Genomic DNA, 13,843 nt, shown 5'->3' with positions numbered 1-13,843 from the left:
CAGATTCATATTCAGACTAGAGCGGAGTATGACCACGTCAGGCTAATCGATTCCATCAAAGAGAATCGACCTTTTTCAGTTCAACAGAGCTGATCATTAATTCATCTCTCGCTTGCTTATAATGATTGGAAATTAATTTCTGCGAACAGGTTCTTTTGGCAGGTTTGTTTCAATTAACCTATTCAAAAACATAAAATAAACTAGTCTTTTAACCGCCATGATTTTTAATGTTTAGGGTTTTGAGCTCCTCTTGGACTACTTGAAGAGATAATAGATGCCTGATGTGAGGGATCTTCGTTTTAGTTTGAAATAAAATGCGACCTTTTTTTTTACGTTTTCTTTCTACCAGCCAATGAATGATAATGTGGAAAGAAAACATGACAAGAACCTATAATAAACGGACAAGCAGCAACCTCCCGCAATCTGCAATTCCTCAACTGGCCATTAGGGGCTCCAGAAGGAGCAGAATCTCATTGAGCTCATGTTAAAATGCCCAACTTTACAGCAGAAAAAAACATGTTTACAGCCTGGTCCAAATTATAGTTTGGTCTATACGGCTAATTTTGACCTTCATGACTAGGGATGGGTATCGTTAAGGTTTTAACGGTATTACTACTCTTATCGATACTGCTTATCGGTCCGGTACTTTAACGGTATTCGTATCGGTACTTTTTGAGATTTTTAAATATATATATATATATTCTAGTAATCAAATGTAAAATAACACTGCATAGTTTATCATAAATAGCCTAAATTAATGCTTATTAAAGCTGAAGTTATTCATTCAAGAGCTGTGAGTGATTTTCTCTTTGCATTTGGTTGTTTAATTCGCAGTAATTCGTCAGCATGTTTATTTACACCGCTGCCTCTTTAAGACAGATGTGCAGATCTATAGGCGACTGATAATAGGCAGATGCACTACACGTTCTCCCGACTATATCCATAATAACTACGTCCATTTTAGACACAAACTGTGTTGTGTTTAAGAGACTCTCCAAGCCGGTCATTTTGACACAGATGTTTGTGTACATTTGATCGTTTAGACGCGAGTGTGAAACAGAAAGTGTGATTTGCTCGTCTCGTTGTGGGCTTTTTCAGAGCGCGCGCGGACTTGGGAACAATCTCTTGGGGACATTTTTGTGCTTTTAATCGCTCTTTTTATTATTAAACGCATCCCACAATTTACCAACAGTAGCTAGACTGTATTTTACAACAATCACTGATCGTGCTGATTCTGTCATTACGTTTGAGTTTTAGGGAGAAATGGTAGCGTTGCTGCAAAGTTGCGCTAGACATAAATATTATTATTATAAACTTTGGAAGCCAAAATCTAAAATAAAATCAGACTATCACAGATCTAAAGTGTAACCAGGCTATGTTTGAATGTTTAGTTCTGTCCTCTGCTGTCGTTTGCGCCTCCCTGTCTCTCTCTCTCTCTCTCTCTCTCTCTCTCTCTCTCTCTCTCTCTCTCTCTCTCTCGTCACGTGTATTTTCAAAAGTACCGACAGCAGAACCGATAACGTCCGAGCTTATCGATACAACGGTCTTTCAAAATTCACCCCCGGGGCCCGTTTAATACCGGTTTTCGGTACCCATCCCTATTCATGACAACTGTGAGGGTGGTGAATTTTTTTATAACTCATTTACCTTACACAAAGCCTTAAAGTTCTGCACAATTAAGGGCGTGGTTACTTTGAGTGACAGGTGGATAACCATTTATCCGCCGTCTATAGTCATTGCGTCACCTAAGCTCCGCCTACATCCCGCCTTTTTGCCCATTTTCTGTTATCCGGGAGTGACATGTGATGACTCGCTCGCAAGATGGTGACGGCCAGCTCGTCTATGGGTGACGTCAAGGACACTACGTCCAGTGTTGCACTATATACCGGTACTAGTAAAGTATTGCGATACCCTGCTATTACAAACGGCACGATATGGACTATTATTAGTACCGGTACTTTAAATGTCCCGTGGCATGGGTTGTTTTATTGTTTTATAATGTGTCTTGGGGTGTACTTATATTGTTAGTATGGTTTTTATATAAAAAAATGTCATAATTTAGAAATAAAAGGCATTTTTTCTATACTGATATTAGCCCTCTTCAAGAGGCGCGTGTCTGCTGTGAGTCTTCAGTGAAAACACCCACTGTTGTGATTGGCTGACATCTTTACATTTGAAATGAGATTACATGCGGAGGGGGCGTGGTTTAGTCAGGCACCAGCTGGAGCAGCTGCAGCTGCCAGTTGAGAGAGAGAGAGACAAATGCTGCGTCCCAATTCGCCTACTTATACTACGTCCTAAAAGTATGTACTCTTTTTGTGAAGAAAAAGTATTTTTCTTTTGAGTGTGTAGCAGAAAAGTATGCAAGCTTCGGGACATACTACTTCGCCATCTTTAACGGACTCTGACGCTTAGTTACGTGCATCCCGTCACCGTTTATCTGCCCTGTCAATCATCGTCAGATTCGTCACAGTTCAAATCCTCCACATTCAGTTTAATCTCCTGCCGTATCGGAGAGAAATGGAGCCGCTCGTTGATCTGCCATGTGTGTGTCTTTAATGCAGAGACTCTCCTCGTGTGTTTGCAGTTTAAATATAATGATGCATTTAAAAGTTAACGGCCAAACGTGTCATTACAAAAGTTCACAATGCTGCTGCTTGTGAACTATAATGTGGACAACACTGAATAAATATATTTTTGTCAGGTTAAATACTGATAGTTGGTCACTCAAACCCCTTTATCTAAACTTCTCTACTTAACCGTCGAACTCGCACATCCGTCATGTTTGTAGTTTTTTAACGCTTTTTATCCGCGTTTGTAGTTCTAATCGAATCCTCGTCCAACTCGCAATGGGTTGTGGGCAATATCAGCCGCTAGAGTGCACATCGATCCATACTGTGAATTCGGACCGGAAATAGTAAACCATCCGGGAATCTTTGGAATACTCTTTTCAACATGCTACGATTTGGGACATACTAATTCTATTTTCGAATACTATTTAGGATGGATAGTATGCGATTTGGGACGCAGGGAAAGAGAAACGGAGCTGGGGAGAGATTGCTGAGGAAGTGTTATTGTACCGAGTTTTTGAGACCGCAAGTTTATTTTGTTTGTATCTGAGAGCTCTGAATAAACACGAGTGAACTTTGCAATGTTATTTCTCTCACAAAATGCTTTCACCACAGCTAACAGCAAACACCACATCGACATGATTAGACATGTGCCGATTTTCGATAATGCGATTTATCACGATAATGAATATGCACGATATTGTTATCGTGGGCACTTTAAAATATCGTAAATAATAATTTATTACAAATTCATAATTTTTTATAATGCATTCAAGAATACTTTGCCCATCAACCGTATAAATGCTCAACACCGCTGTATTCTGCGTCAAAGGGACACGCGCTCAGATATAAACAAGCCCAACGTGCGTTTGCACATGACTGAACCGGTGAAGGAGACGCGCTGCTGAAGTGCCGCTCAGTGACAGCAGAGGGCGCTGATGAACCGGTGAAGGAGACGCGCTGCTGAAGTGCCGCTCAGTGACAGCAGAGGGCGCTGATGAACCGGTGAAGGAGACGCGCTGCTGAAGTGCCGCTCAGTGACAGCAGAGGGCGCTGATGAACCGGTGAAGGAGACACGCTGATGAAGTGCCGCTCAGTGACAGCAGAGGGCGCTGATGAACCGGTGAAGGAGACACGCTGATGAAGTGCCGCTCAGTGACAGCAGAGGGCGCTGATGAACCGGTGAAGGAGACGCGCTGCTGAAGTGCCGCTCAGTGACAGCAGAGGGCGCTGATGGAGTGCAGAATGAAGCAGTTACCCCGGTAACCCCGCAAACAAACAAAAACCGCGTGTAGTTTTTAAAACAGCCATTCGTTTTTGTAATCTCAATGTTGTTCATCAAAGCACCAAATACTTATTACTTAAAGACTTAATAGGCTATTTATTTTCAAACTTAAACATTTTTATGTTTTAATCTGGACTACAACATGCCCTAATGATTAGAACGTTCTGTTATTGTTCAGTAAAACTTTAAAACATACGACTACATTAGTTAACATATGTTAATTCATTATTCGCCAAACTGACAATGAAAAATACTTATAAAGAATGAATCATTCTATGTTAATTTCTTAGTTACTGTTTAATAACATTAAAATCTAAATCAAAATAACTTTTAATGGACCTAAGATAAAACTAACAATGATCAGTATTTGTTAACTAACATTACCAAAAACATTATTTTCTGTACCAAATGTAGCTATTGCTCAATCTTAGTTAATGCATAAACTAATGAGACCTTATTGCAATTTGTAAGCCTACCTGTTGTTCTTTATAGCCTAATTTTTTTGCAATTTAATCTGTTTGAAAATTGTATTTTTACAGCTCTGAAAAAAATCAAGAGACCACTAAACATTGATTTCTCAATGAGGGGTCTCTTAATTTTTTTCCAGAGCTGTATATATTTTTGGTGCATTATTGTATTTAAACATTCAGTTATTTTTGTTCTTACAAAAATAGTTCTTAAAGCTGTTATGCTATGCAACTTATTTCAATATCGTGATAATATCGTATATCGTGATAAAACTTCATCAATTAATCGCAACATGAAAAATTGATATCGGCACATGCCTAGACATGATACAGTAAGAGTTTTGTTTGAATGCTCTCTGTAGTTTAATCATTTAAATAACAGATTTGTTTCATGCTACAAACAGAAACGACGTGAAGTTGATGATGGCATAGTCACTGGCTTGATTCACTGATGCATCAAGACGGCCAGCTGCAGGACTGACAGTTTTAAACGATTTAGAAAGAAACTCTGTGTGAACTTGAATGATTAGCTACACATCAGAACTCACTTATCCCAGATCAGGCATTAATGAACACTGTTACTCACTGTTTGTGGCGGTGCTGTTGAATCCGTATGGTAAAGCCTGAGCTGACATCGCGACTGATAAACTGACTCCTTTCTTTACTAATTCTCTGGGTGGGCAAAGCAGAGGAAGGGGCGGTAACCTTTCCTGGTATGCCGTCATAACAGGATAATTCAAGATCAGCTCGTCTGAGCTCTCAGTTTCTCAAAGGCAGAGAAAGAGCCAGATCTCGTTTTATACTGATCAAAATTTCTAGCGACTTAGGCACAACAATCAGGCTAGGGGAACTCATATTAATGTTGAAAAACCTCATAAAATAAATATTTCATGCCATGGGACCTTTAAGGAGGACAGCGCTAACATGAGCTGTATTTCTTAATTTGCGTGGATGTGTGACAGCAGGTGTCAGGACGTGTGTGTGAGCTCTGCTTCCACCGTTCACTAAACATTGGAAGCAGAAGAGTTAAATATATACCCGGAGCGCATGATAAAGAAAGCTTTCAGATAACATGCGATCGCCGTTCACTTCTTTCGCGGATTATTATTTGGGTTTGAATGGTCAAAACATGTAAAAATGCTCGGTCTGGCGAGTGTTCAGGTAAACACAGTCGGATGTGTCTTTAGTGAACGTGTACAGCTGAGGTAATGAGAGCCGTGCAGGTCTTAAGCCTGACCTAATATTCTGTGATTAATGTTAAGCAAACAATGAAAAATAGAAAACTTGACTTGCTGTTTAATAGACCTAAAGAAGGTGAAAAATAAAGCACTGTTTTTGTCATATTGTTTGTCATTTGCATTTGTTGCTTATTTTTAAAAACAGATACAATTAAAAATCTATAGTATAATTATAAGATTACATTTAAAAAATATTAAATTACTCATATCATGAAATAAGGTTTGGTCATCCGACCTGTTGAGAAGTGAAAGGTTAGTGAACGATAACATGATTGATAATGTGATCTGTGTGAGGATCTTCACACTGGCCGTTATTATAGCAATAAGAGGAGGGAATGGCCAATAACCAGCGCAGGAACATGCTGGCCAAGGGAATTTTTAGCAAAAAAAATAAAACAATGAATAATAAGTTCTGTCATATTATTCATATTATCTGTTTTTTGTTCGTTTTTTGCCGTGGTATCGATTTAGTATCGGTATCGAGGTATTTTAGTCTGGCTAAAAGTCATAATTTTGGTATCGTGACAACACTAGTCCATATTTTTTTACAGTCTATGTGAACACAACTTCCAAAACAACAAAAATAATTGCAAAATTGATTCTTGCAATCGAGTCATTTGATTCCAGAACCAGGAATCGAGTCCTACAATCTCAGAATCGAACAGCCCTGCTTGATCACCCTGCTGGTTTAATTTTGCGATGAAACCAGTTGGATGTACATTATGCCACAGAGAGGTTGAAATGTGTGTGTACCTGAATGACGAGTCTGTAGTCGCTCAGTAATCTGGTGTTGGTCAGTTCAGTCTTCACGCTGTTGGGAAACACCAGCAGGTCGTGGCAGTGTGTGTCCTTACAGAAGCTCCGTCCTTCCAGTTGTCCAACAGACTTAACACAGGAGAACCCTGATGTGTGTAGCACTTCAATGACCTCCTCAAAACTACACACACACAAATTAAGTGTCAAATGTAAGCCAAGAGTCGAGTGGAGAAATTGGTGTGTGTGTGTGTGTTCATGTTTTTCTATTCCGGTGGGGACTTAGGACAACCTAAATGCACACAGACTTGTGGGGACTCGTGGTATTGTTGTACAGTATACAAACCATTTCTTCTTTGAACAGTCACCATAAACCATGAAAACACAATGTGTGTGTGTGTGTGAGATAGGTAGGTTTAGGGGTAGGGTTTGTGTAAGGGGAGAGGATATACAGTTTGTACAGAATAAAAACCATTGCGCCTATGGAGAGTCCCCACAAAGAGAGTGAACCAGACGTGAGTGTGTGTGTGTGTGTCTGAGTGAGTGTAAGAGTGTGTGTGTCTGAATGAGTGTAAAAGAGTGTGTGTGTGTGTGTGTGTGTCTGAGTGAGTGTAAGAGTGTGTGTCTGAATGAGTGTAAAAGAGTGTGTGTGTGTGTGTGTGTGTGTGTGTGTGTGTGTGTGTGTGTGTCTGAGTGAGTGTAAGAGTGTGTGTGTGTGTGTGTGTGTGTCTGAGCGTGTGTGTAAGAGTGTGTGTGTTTGATTGTGTGTGTGACCTCCAGTGCTGGTGATTGGATCTGTCTGCAACTCAGTGAAATTTACAGCCTCACACACACACACACACACACACACACACACACACACACACACACACACACACACACACACACACACACACACACACACACACACAATAAATAACGCTGGTCACCCCAGAATGGAGGTTAAACAGGGGAGAACTAGAATAATGCCACATCTGAACTATAAATCACACTCACACAAACACATTCTCGTCTTTCTACCTCACATTCAATAAATAATTTCAGTGGAAAAATCATACGGCAATACAAGGAAAGGAGATGAAAACAAACCCCATGGCAAAAAAGGATGTTCTTCCTTAGTATGTTTGTCTTGTTTTCCAGTACAAATATCTCAACATTTGCTTGATAAGCAAAACGAGAACAATATCTCCCAATGGGGTCAGACAAATAAACATTATACTTGTAATGGAGAAAGAAGAAGAAAAAAAAACTTTGTTAGAAAATCCCAATACCTGCCGGTAAAATGAAGTGTATTTAGCTAGTGTTTGCGTCTGCTGCGCACCTGCTGAGGAGCGTGTTGATCCACGCGTACAGAGGCAGCTGCGTCGCTCGCTCCTGCTTCTGTCGAATGTTCTCCGGGAGGATGTTGTCCAGAGTCAGCAGGTCGTGTTTGATTCGACATCGAGCCAATGATGCCACGAGTTTAGTCCTGAACCTGTCACACAACGATTACACCAAACATGGCTTTAAAGCGTTAGTTCAGCCAGAAATGTAAATTGTGTGATTAATTCCTCCTGTGGTTGGCCAGCCGTCAGACCTCCGCTCATCTTCACACACAGATGAAGATATTAGTGTTGAAATCCGATGGCTCAGAAAGGCCTTCATTGACACCAATGTCATTTCCTCTCTCAAGACCCATAAAGGCACTAAAGACGTCGTTACAAAGCCCATCTCACTACAGCGGCTCTACAATCATTGATGAAGAGGCCAGAATAGAGTTAGTGCGCAAAAAACACTAAATAATGACTTATATAGTGATGGCCGATTTCAAAACAAAGCTTTAAACCGTTACGCCGCATTCAAGCTAACCGTCAACGCTTCCCGTTTACTTTGAATGAGTGACATCATCCGTTGCCGAACTGAATTGTGGGTTCCGTTGCGGCGCTTCACTCGCGTTGCAAGCGGCAGAAGTTAAAGATTTCTCAACTTTTCAAGAGCCAGCGCAGGCGTCATCCAATCAGATCGCCGTATGCAAATATCCTTGAGTAGGCGCTAGTCAATTGTGTTCATTACTGCTCCGTGAACCATTCAGACGCAGCTCCCGGACCAGTACGTGATATTCTTCCCGCTGTCGGCGCTTTTTTAGGATTGAATATACCCAACAGCTTCGAGCACCTGTGCAGTGCACTGACAAAAACCACAGGGGCAATCGCATTCGCACATACAACCAAATCGGCATCCATTTCGGCTCACAGACTAGCTGTCAAAAAAGGCGTTTTTTTGTGTTGTGTTGTGGTCCAAGTGGCAAGTAAGTTTTAATGTGATTGGCTGTTGTCACGATGACGATCGCGTCAGCACCAAGCTTCAGCCGTGCCCTCCGTCAAGCTTTAACGCCCAGTGTGAACACACCGATAGGAGTCAGTGAATTGAATCATGATTCGGATCGCCAAAATCACGTGATTTCAGCAGTTTGACATCATGAATCGATTCACTGATTCATAACTTTGTTCTGAAATCCGCCCACCAATATATATACAAGTGGTTATTAAATTTTTTTTGCGCACTAACTCTATTCTGGCCTCTTCATCAATGATTGTAGAGCCGCTGTAGTGAGATGGGCTTTGTAACGACGTCTTTAGTGCCTTTATGGGTCTTGAGAGAGGAAATGACATTGGTGTCAATGAAGGCCTTTCTGAGCCATCGGATTTCAACACTAATATCTTCATCTGTGTGTGAAGATGAGCGGAGGTCTGACGGCTGGCCAACCACAGGAGGAATTAATCACACAATTTACATTTCTGGCTGAACTAACCCTTTAAACACCTCACAAAATAACAGTAATATTATCCACTCTTATTTAATCAGACTGGCAAAAGTTCAGGCATTTTAAATTGATGAAATATAATGAGTTTTCTTCCGGGAACCGACACGTCAAAATATTCCTCATTTACTAATTCATATGCAGAATAAAGGGCGGGGCCTGTTGAGTTAGTTAGTAGTGTGTTGAAACTGCCGGTTATGGTAAGGGACTGGACATTTTTTAAACACTTGACCAATCACAACACACTGCTCCAGCCGACCAATCAGAGCACACTGTGCTTTCAGAAGGAGGGGCTTCATAGAGACAGAAACGTTACTGACAGACTGGGAAGAGACGAGCTGCAAACATCTGTATGTTTCCACTGTAAATTCATTCATACACACATTATATATTGCAACATAGTTTGAGCAGTTTGTGATTGTGGATTTGACCTCTGACCCACCTGAGCAGACACGCCTCCACCTCTCTGACAGCCTTCACCTCCTCCTCCTGATTGGCCGGTTGCAAGCGTGGGAGGAACTTCCTGTCCATTAAGTCAGTGAGCATGACAGCCACCAGACTCATACCGCCGCCCGGCTGCAGAGAGACACGCAGACAAGCTTCCCTTTACACTACAAATATACCAGAGAAATGTACAGGCTTGATCATGGACAGCATGTTAACTTCATACTAAGTGACTTAGGCCCAATCCCATTTATGAAGAAAAAACTATTATTGAAAGTTTTATTGAATGCATTTTTTATTGATATTGATTACGTGTTTATCACACAATACATATCGTTATCGTTTTATTGCCCAGCCCTAACATAATATAATTAATATAATATAATACAATATAATAAACACTGTTTACAACCTTCGATTCAGTTTTTTTTTTTAAATATAGCTTTTATTAATATTTTGAATATTACATTTTTGATTTTAATTTGAGTAAATTAACTTTTTTGTCCATTTTATTAATTTAAAAAAAGTCTGGTGGAGTGGAGCTAAGTTGTTGAAACCATGTCCACCACGCTCGACCACAGCGGCAATCCACCTGGCATGCTTATATTATGCAGAACTCTAAGGCTTGATATAATTTAAATGGATGAGTTATAAAAAAATTCACCCACCTCATGAAGGGCAAAATTAATCATATAGACCAAAACCAGTTTTCAAAGTAAATATCTGCTTGGAAACGTAACACAGTATCCCAAAACCTCTATCAATCAGTACCCCTATCTATGGGAATGAGTCAAGCCAAGTTTAAAGCTTGTAGGAAGAGCCGTTTGTGCTAGATGTACCGTGTCTGCTATGAATACAGCACCCCATTTTGTGTGATCATATGCAGCAAACCAGGGCATCATGCTCTTGAAGGTTGACATGTAAAGCTTCCAGTCACCACATCTCAGTGCCCGTGTGAATGCCAAAAGAATAGACACAAGATACATGTACACTGTAAAAAGTTACCTGGTTGCCTTAAAATTTTGAGTTAATACAATGAACATTTTTTGAGATTCGACAACCTTTATTAAAATATTATTTACAGATTTTGTGTGTGTTTTATTTGTGATGACGCAGTGAAACATGCCAAATTGTGCTATTTTCATGATTTATCAAATTTTTTGTGGTTCAGATACAATAATATTTTGAGTTTCTATTTATTAAACTAATTTCCTTCATTGTATCAACTCAAATTTTTAATTTCAATAAACTCTTTTTTTTTTTTTTAAATTTAAGGCAACCAGGTTACTTACTTTTTAAAGTTAAACCAACAAAAATGTTTTACAGTGTATTGTCGCCAGAAGGTAAATGTTGGTTTGTTTTCATTAGCCTTCCAGCAGATCCATTAGCCTAGGATCTGCTGCCTTATGTCAAATCACAGCTGTGCTGACACAATAGTCCCCTTTGTGGTGTGTTACTCTTGTGGTATTTATTGATTATTATTTTTTAATGATCATGCTTGCACATAAATTGGATTATATTGCACATTTGCCCAAAGTTACAGTAGGTAGCTTAGCAAATGGAAGCACTTTAGGGGGAAAACTCTGCTTTTACCACTTTTAAGATTATAGTGTTTGTTTTGTTACACACAAAAAAACATTTTCTAAGCTGACAACCTGGCTAAAACACATGTTGGGGGGTTAAATATTAATACTGGATAGGTTGTATGCGTGTATGCTTTTAAAATATTAAAAAAATGTAATTTCACTTTTGGCCCCCTGACTACCAGGTTGTAAACATGTTTATTTCTGCTGTAAAGCTGGGCATTTTAACATGGGGGAGATACAGATTTGACTCCCTTTTGGAGCCATTTTGAATTGGAGTTTAGGTCACTTCCATGTTGGCTTCAGGAGAGATCACGGGAGGTTTAACTTCAATAACAAGCCAATACAGTATCGCTGCTGTGGATGAACTACTTAATACTAGTGTAGCGACTCAGGCGAATCAAACACACAATCGCCAGTTACATTTAACAAATATGCTTTGAAAGTTGTGCTGATGGACAGACCTTCCCCCAACACAACAGCTACCCTGGAAACCATCTGATAAGATGTTTTACGACCGGAAAGAATGTGGAGAAAGTCTTATACACAAAGAGCTTAAGACACAGAGCTTTTGCCTCAAATTATAGACAAACCATCTATAGATGAACATGCACCCCAGGACATTATATGTAAACACATAATTGTTTTGTAAAATGTTTCTTCTGTATGGTATTTTGCATCTTTTTGTCTGTGTCTTAACAAAGTACTAGTTCAGATAACCTCATATATGTCATGTCTCCTATCAAATTAATGCTCACTTCACGACGTACACTTCCATGTATATCACTTATTCAGAAAATGCAGTGTGTGTTTGTTGCATTAATTATAGTATGAAGACTCAGAGACCCACTGAGTCGAACCTTCAAACAAAGAGCAATAAAGTCTGCTGAGGAATTTCCCGCCGGGAAATCCCAACACTCTCATTGGTTAAGTCTAACCCTGGAGGGTGGGACTATTTCCAGACCTTAAAAGACCAGTGAAGACAGCCTCTTCCTTCTTCTTGTTCTCTTACTCCGCTCTGTTCACTTCTCCTCTCTCTCCTGTGGGAGCCAACACCCACGGGGGGGGGGGCTGGCACTCAAGCCATGCCACCAATGCAGGCCCTCCAAGCAGGCCTCATCTCTTCCAAAAATCTTCTCTTCTACAATCTGATCTTCAAGAACACGAAGCATCGCTAAAGCAAACAGCCGCTTCCCTCCCAACCTCGGAAAGGACCGCCGGACCGCCGGACACGCAGACACACATGCACACAAGCGAGAAGCCAAAACGAAACCAAAAAGAATGCAAGTATTCTATTTCTTACTGCTGTAAAGAGGGTGTGTTATTCTCCCGTTGGGATAAATTAACTCCGTGAAGGTCGTATTTGGTTGAACTGAAGGAAAGTTGTGTTTCTTACCCTCCCCCACTCTCTTTGTCTCTCTCTCTCACTCTCTTTGTCTCTCTCTCTCTCTCTTTTATCTCTCTCTAACTTCAATCTATTCATTATTCTCTTTTATGTATTCTTTCGTTAATATCTATACTTCTACTCTCTTGTTGCATATTTAGTATGTACTTTCTGTGTGAATTGTAGTGTTATTTTTAGTCTGTGTTTATTAAACCTTCAAAAGACATTTAATGAGTTGAATCTGTTATTCTGCCACATACACGAAGTCAATGAAACTTGCGATCTAAACGTTACCTAACTGCTTATGCTACTATGTTAGTAAAGTAAACTGTATGACCATTTGAAATATTGAACTTGTCCTGATCAGTAAAGTTAATGTTTCTTATGCGCTCGTAAAGCAGTAATCCATTATTGAGAATTGATTTGAAAAGTCTATAACTAATTTGCAGGACAAACTTAGTAGGATAATTTCAAGCAATTTCATAAAGGGTTACTTGTATTTAATTAAACAATTTTCCCTATCGGAAAATTTTAATACGTAATGAACAACCGGCAAATCATATTCATAAATTCATGAATATTGAATATTAAATCCCTTTTGAGTTAATTATTCCCCGAGACATTAAACTCATTAGTCGTTGTTGTTACATGTATTTGGTGGAGAAAAATGCGGGCAAGTTTCAAACGTTTGTGTATGTGTGAATGATATTCATATTCTATTCATTGTGTATTTTTTGAGTATTAATAACCTGCACGCGCGTTTTTGTTTCGTTTTGTTTTGGTGTTGTTTTGTGAATTGAACGGTACGCGCAAGGCGAACCCAAGCATAAACAGATGCTGAGAAATGTTGAAGTAGCCGGATTATATTAATAAAAATATGAACGGTACGAAAATCCGTGTGATCTCCGAAAAACTCTGCAGGCCGTAGGCGCAATAGGTTTTATCCGCGTGATTTCCAAACAAATGTATTGTAGGAAACCCATACATTTGACTCGAGCAATATATTATGTGTTCCATCAAAATAATGAGATTTTGATGATGTCTGTAGACACGTACGTTGCGTTATCCCGCTTGATCTGAACTACGGAAAGTTTCTATCATTGCGGAAGATTGGGACAGGGCGAGACTCTCCTGTACAATATAAGGGGCCTCAGAATAATTATTATATCGTTAAGATAAACGATAACTCCTGGTTTAAGTCTGGCTTAGCTAACCAAAGACTTGAGACCTAAAACATTTGAATCAGAGATGCTGAAAACCGTCAGCCATATTGATAAATGTCTATTGGAGTCCATGTAAAATGCGTGAATAGGCAGACG

The 13,843-nt window shown here is 39.7% G+C and overlaps 1 protein-coding gene across 3 annotated transcripts in view; it reads right to left on the bottom strand.

The window, feature by feature from the left end:
* LOC137093294 (putative methyltransferase NSUN7) overlaps positions 1-13,843 on the bottom strand; it is a 68,160-nt gene that overhangs the window by 19,542 nt on the left and 34,775 nt on the right. For 2 of the 3 annotated variants that reach the window (XM_067458125.1, XM_067458126.1), the window contains exons 4-6: positions 9,556-9,689; positions 7,635-7,787; positions 6,314-6,497 (exon numbers count right to left, since the gene is read on the bottom strand). In XM_067458125.1, coding sequence (XP_067314226.1) covers positions 6,314-6,497; positions 7,635-7,787; positions 9,556-9,689 — 471 coding nt within the window. Of the gene's footprint in view, positions 1-6,313; positions 6,498-7,634; positions 7,788-9,555; positions 9,690-10,396; positions 10,513-13,843 lie in introns of those variants that run through there. The other variant, XM_067458127.1, reaches the window with a different exon arrangement.

This window comes from Pseudorasbora parva, chromosome 11 (genome assembly GCF_024679245.1).
Source record: "Pseudorasbora parva isolate DD20220531a chromosome 11, ASM2467924v1, whole genome shotgun sequence".
Taxonomy (NCBI): domain Eukaryota; kingdom Metazoa; phylum Chordata; class Actinopteri; order Cypriniformes; family Gobionidae; genus Pseudorasbora; species Pseudorasbora parva.
The sequence above is the reverse complement of the archived record's forward strand: the minus strand, read 5'-3'. Positions and strand labels throughout refer to the sequence as shown.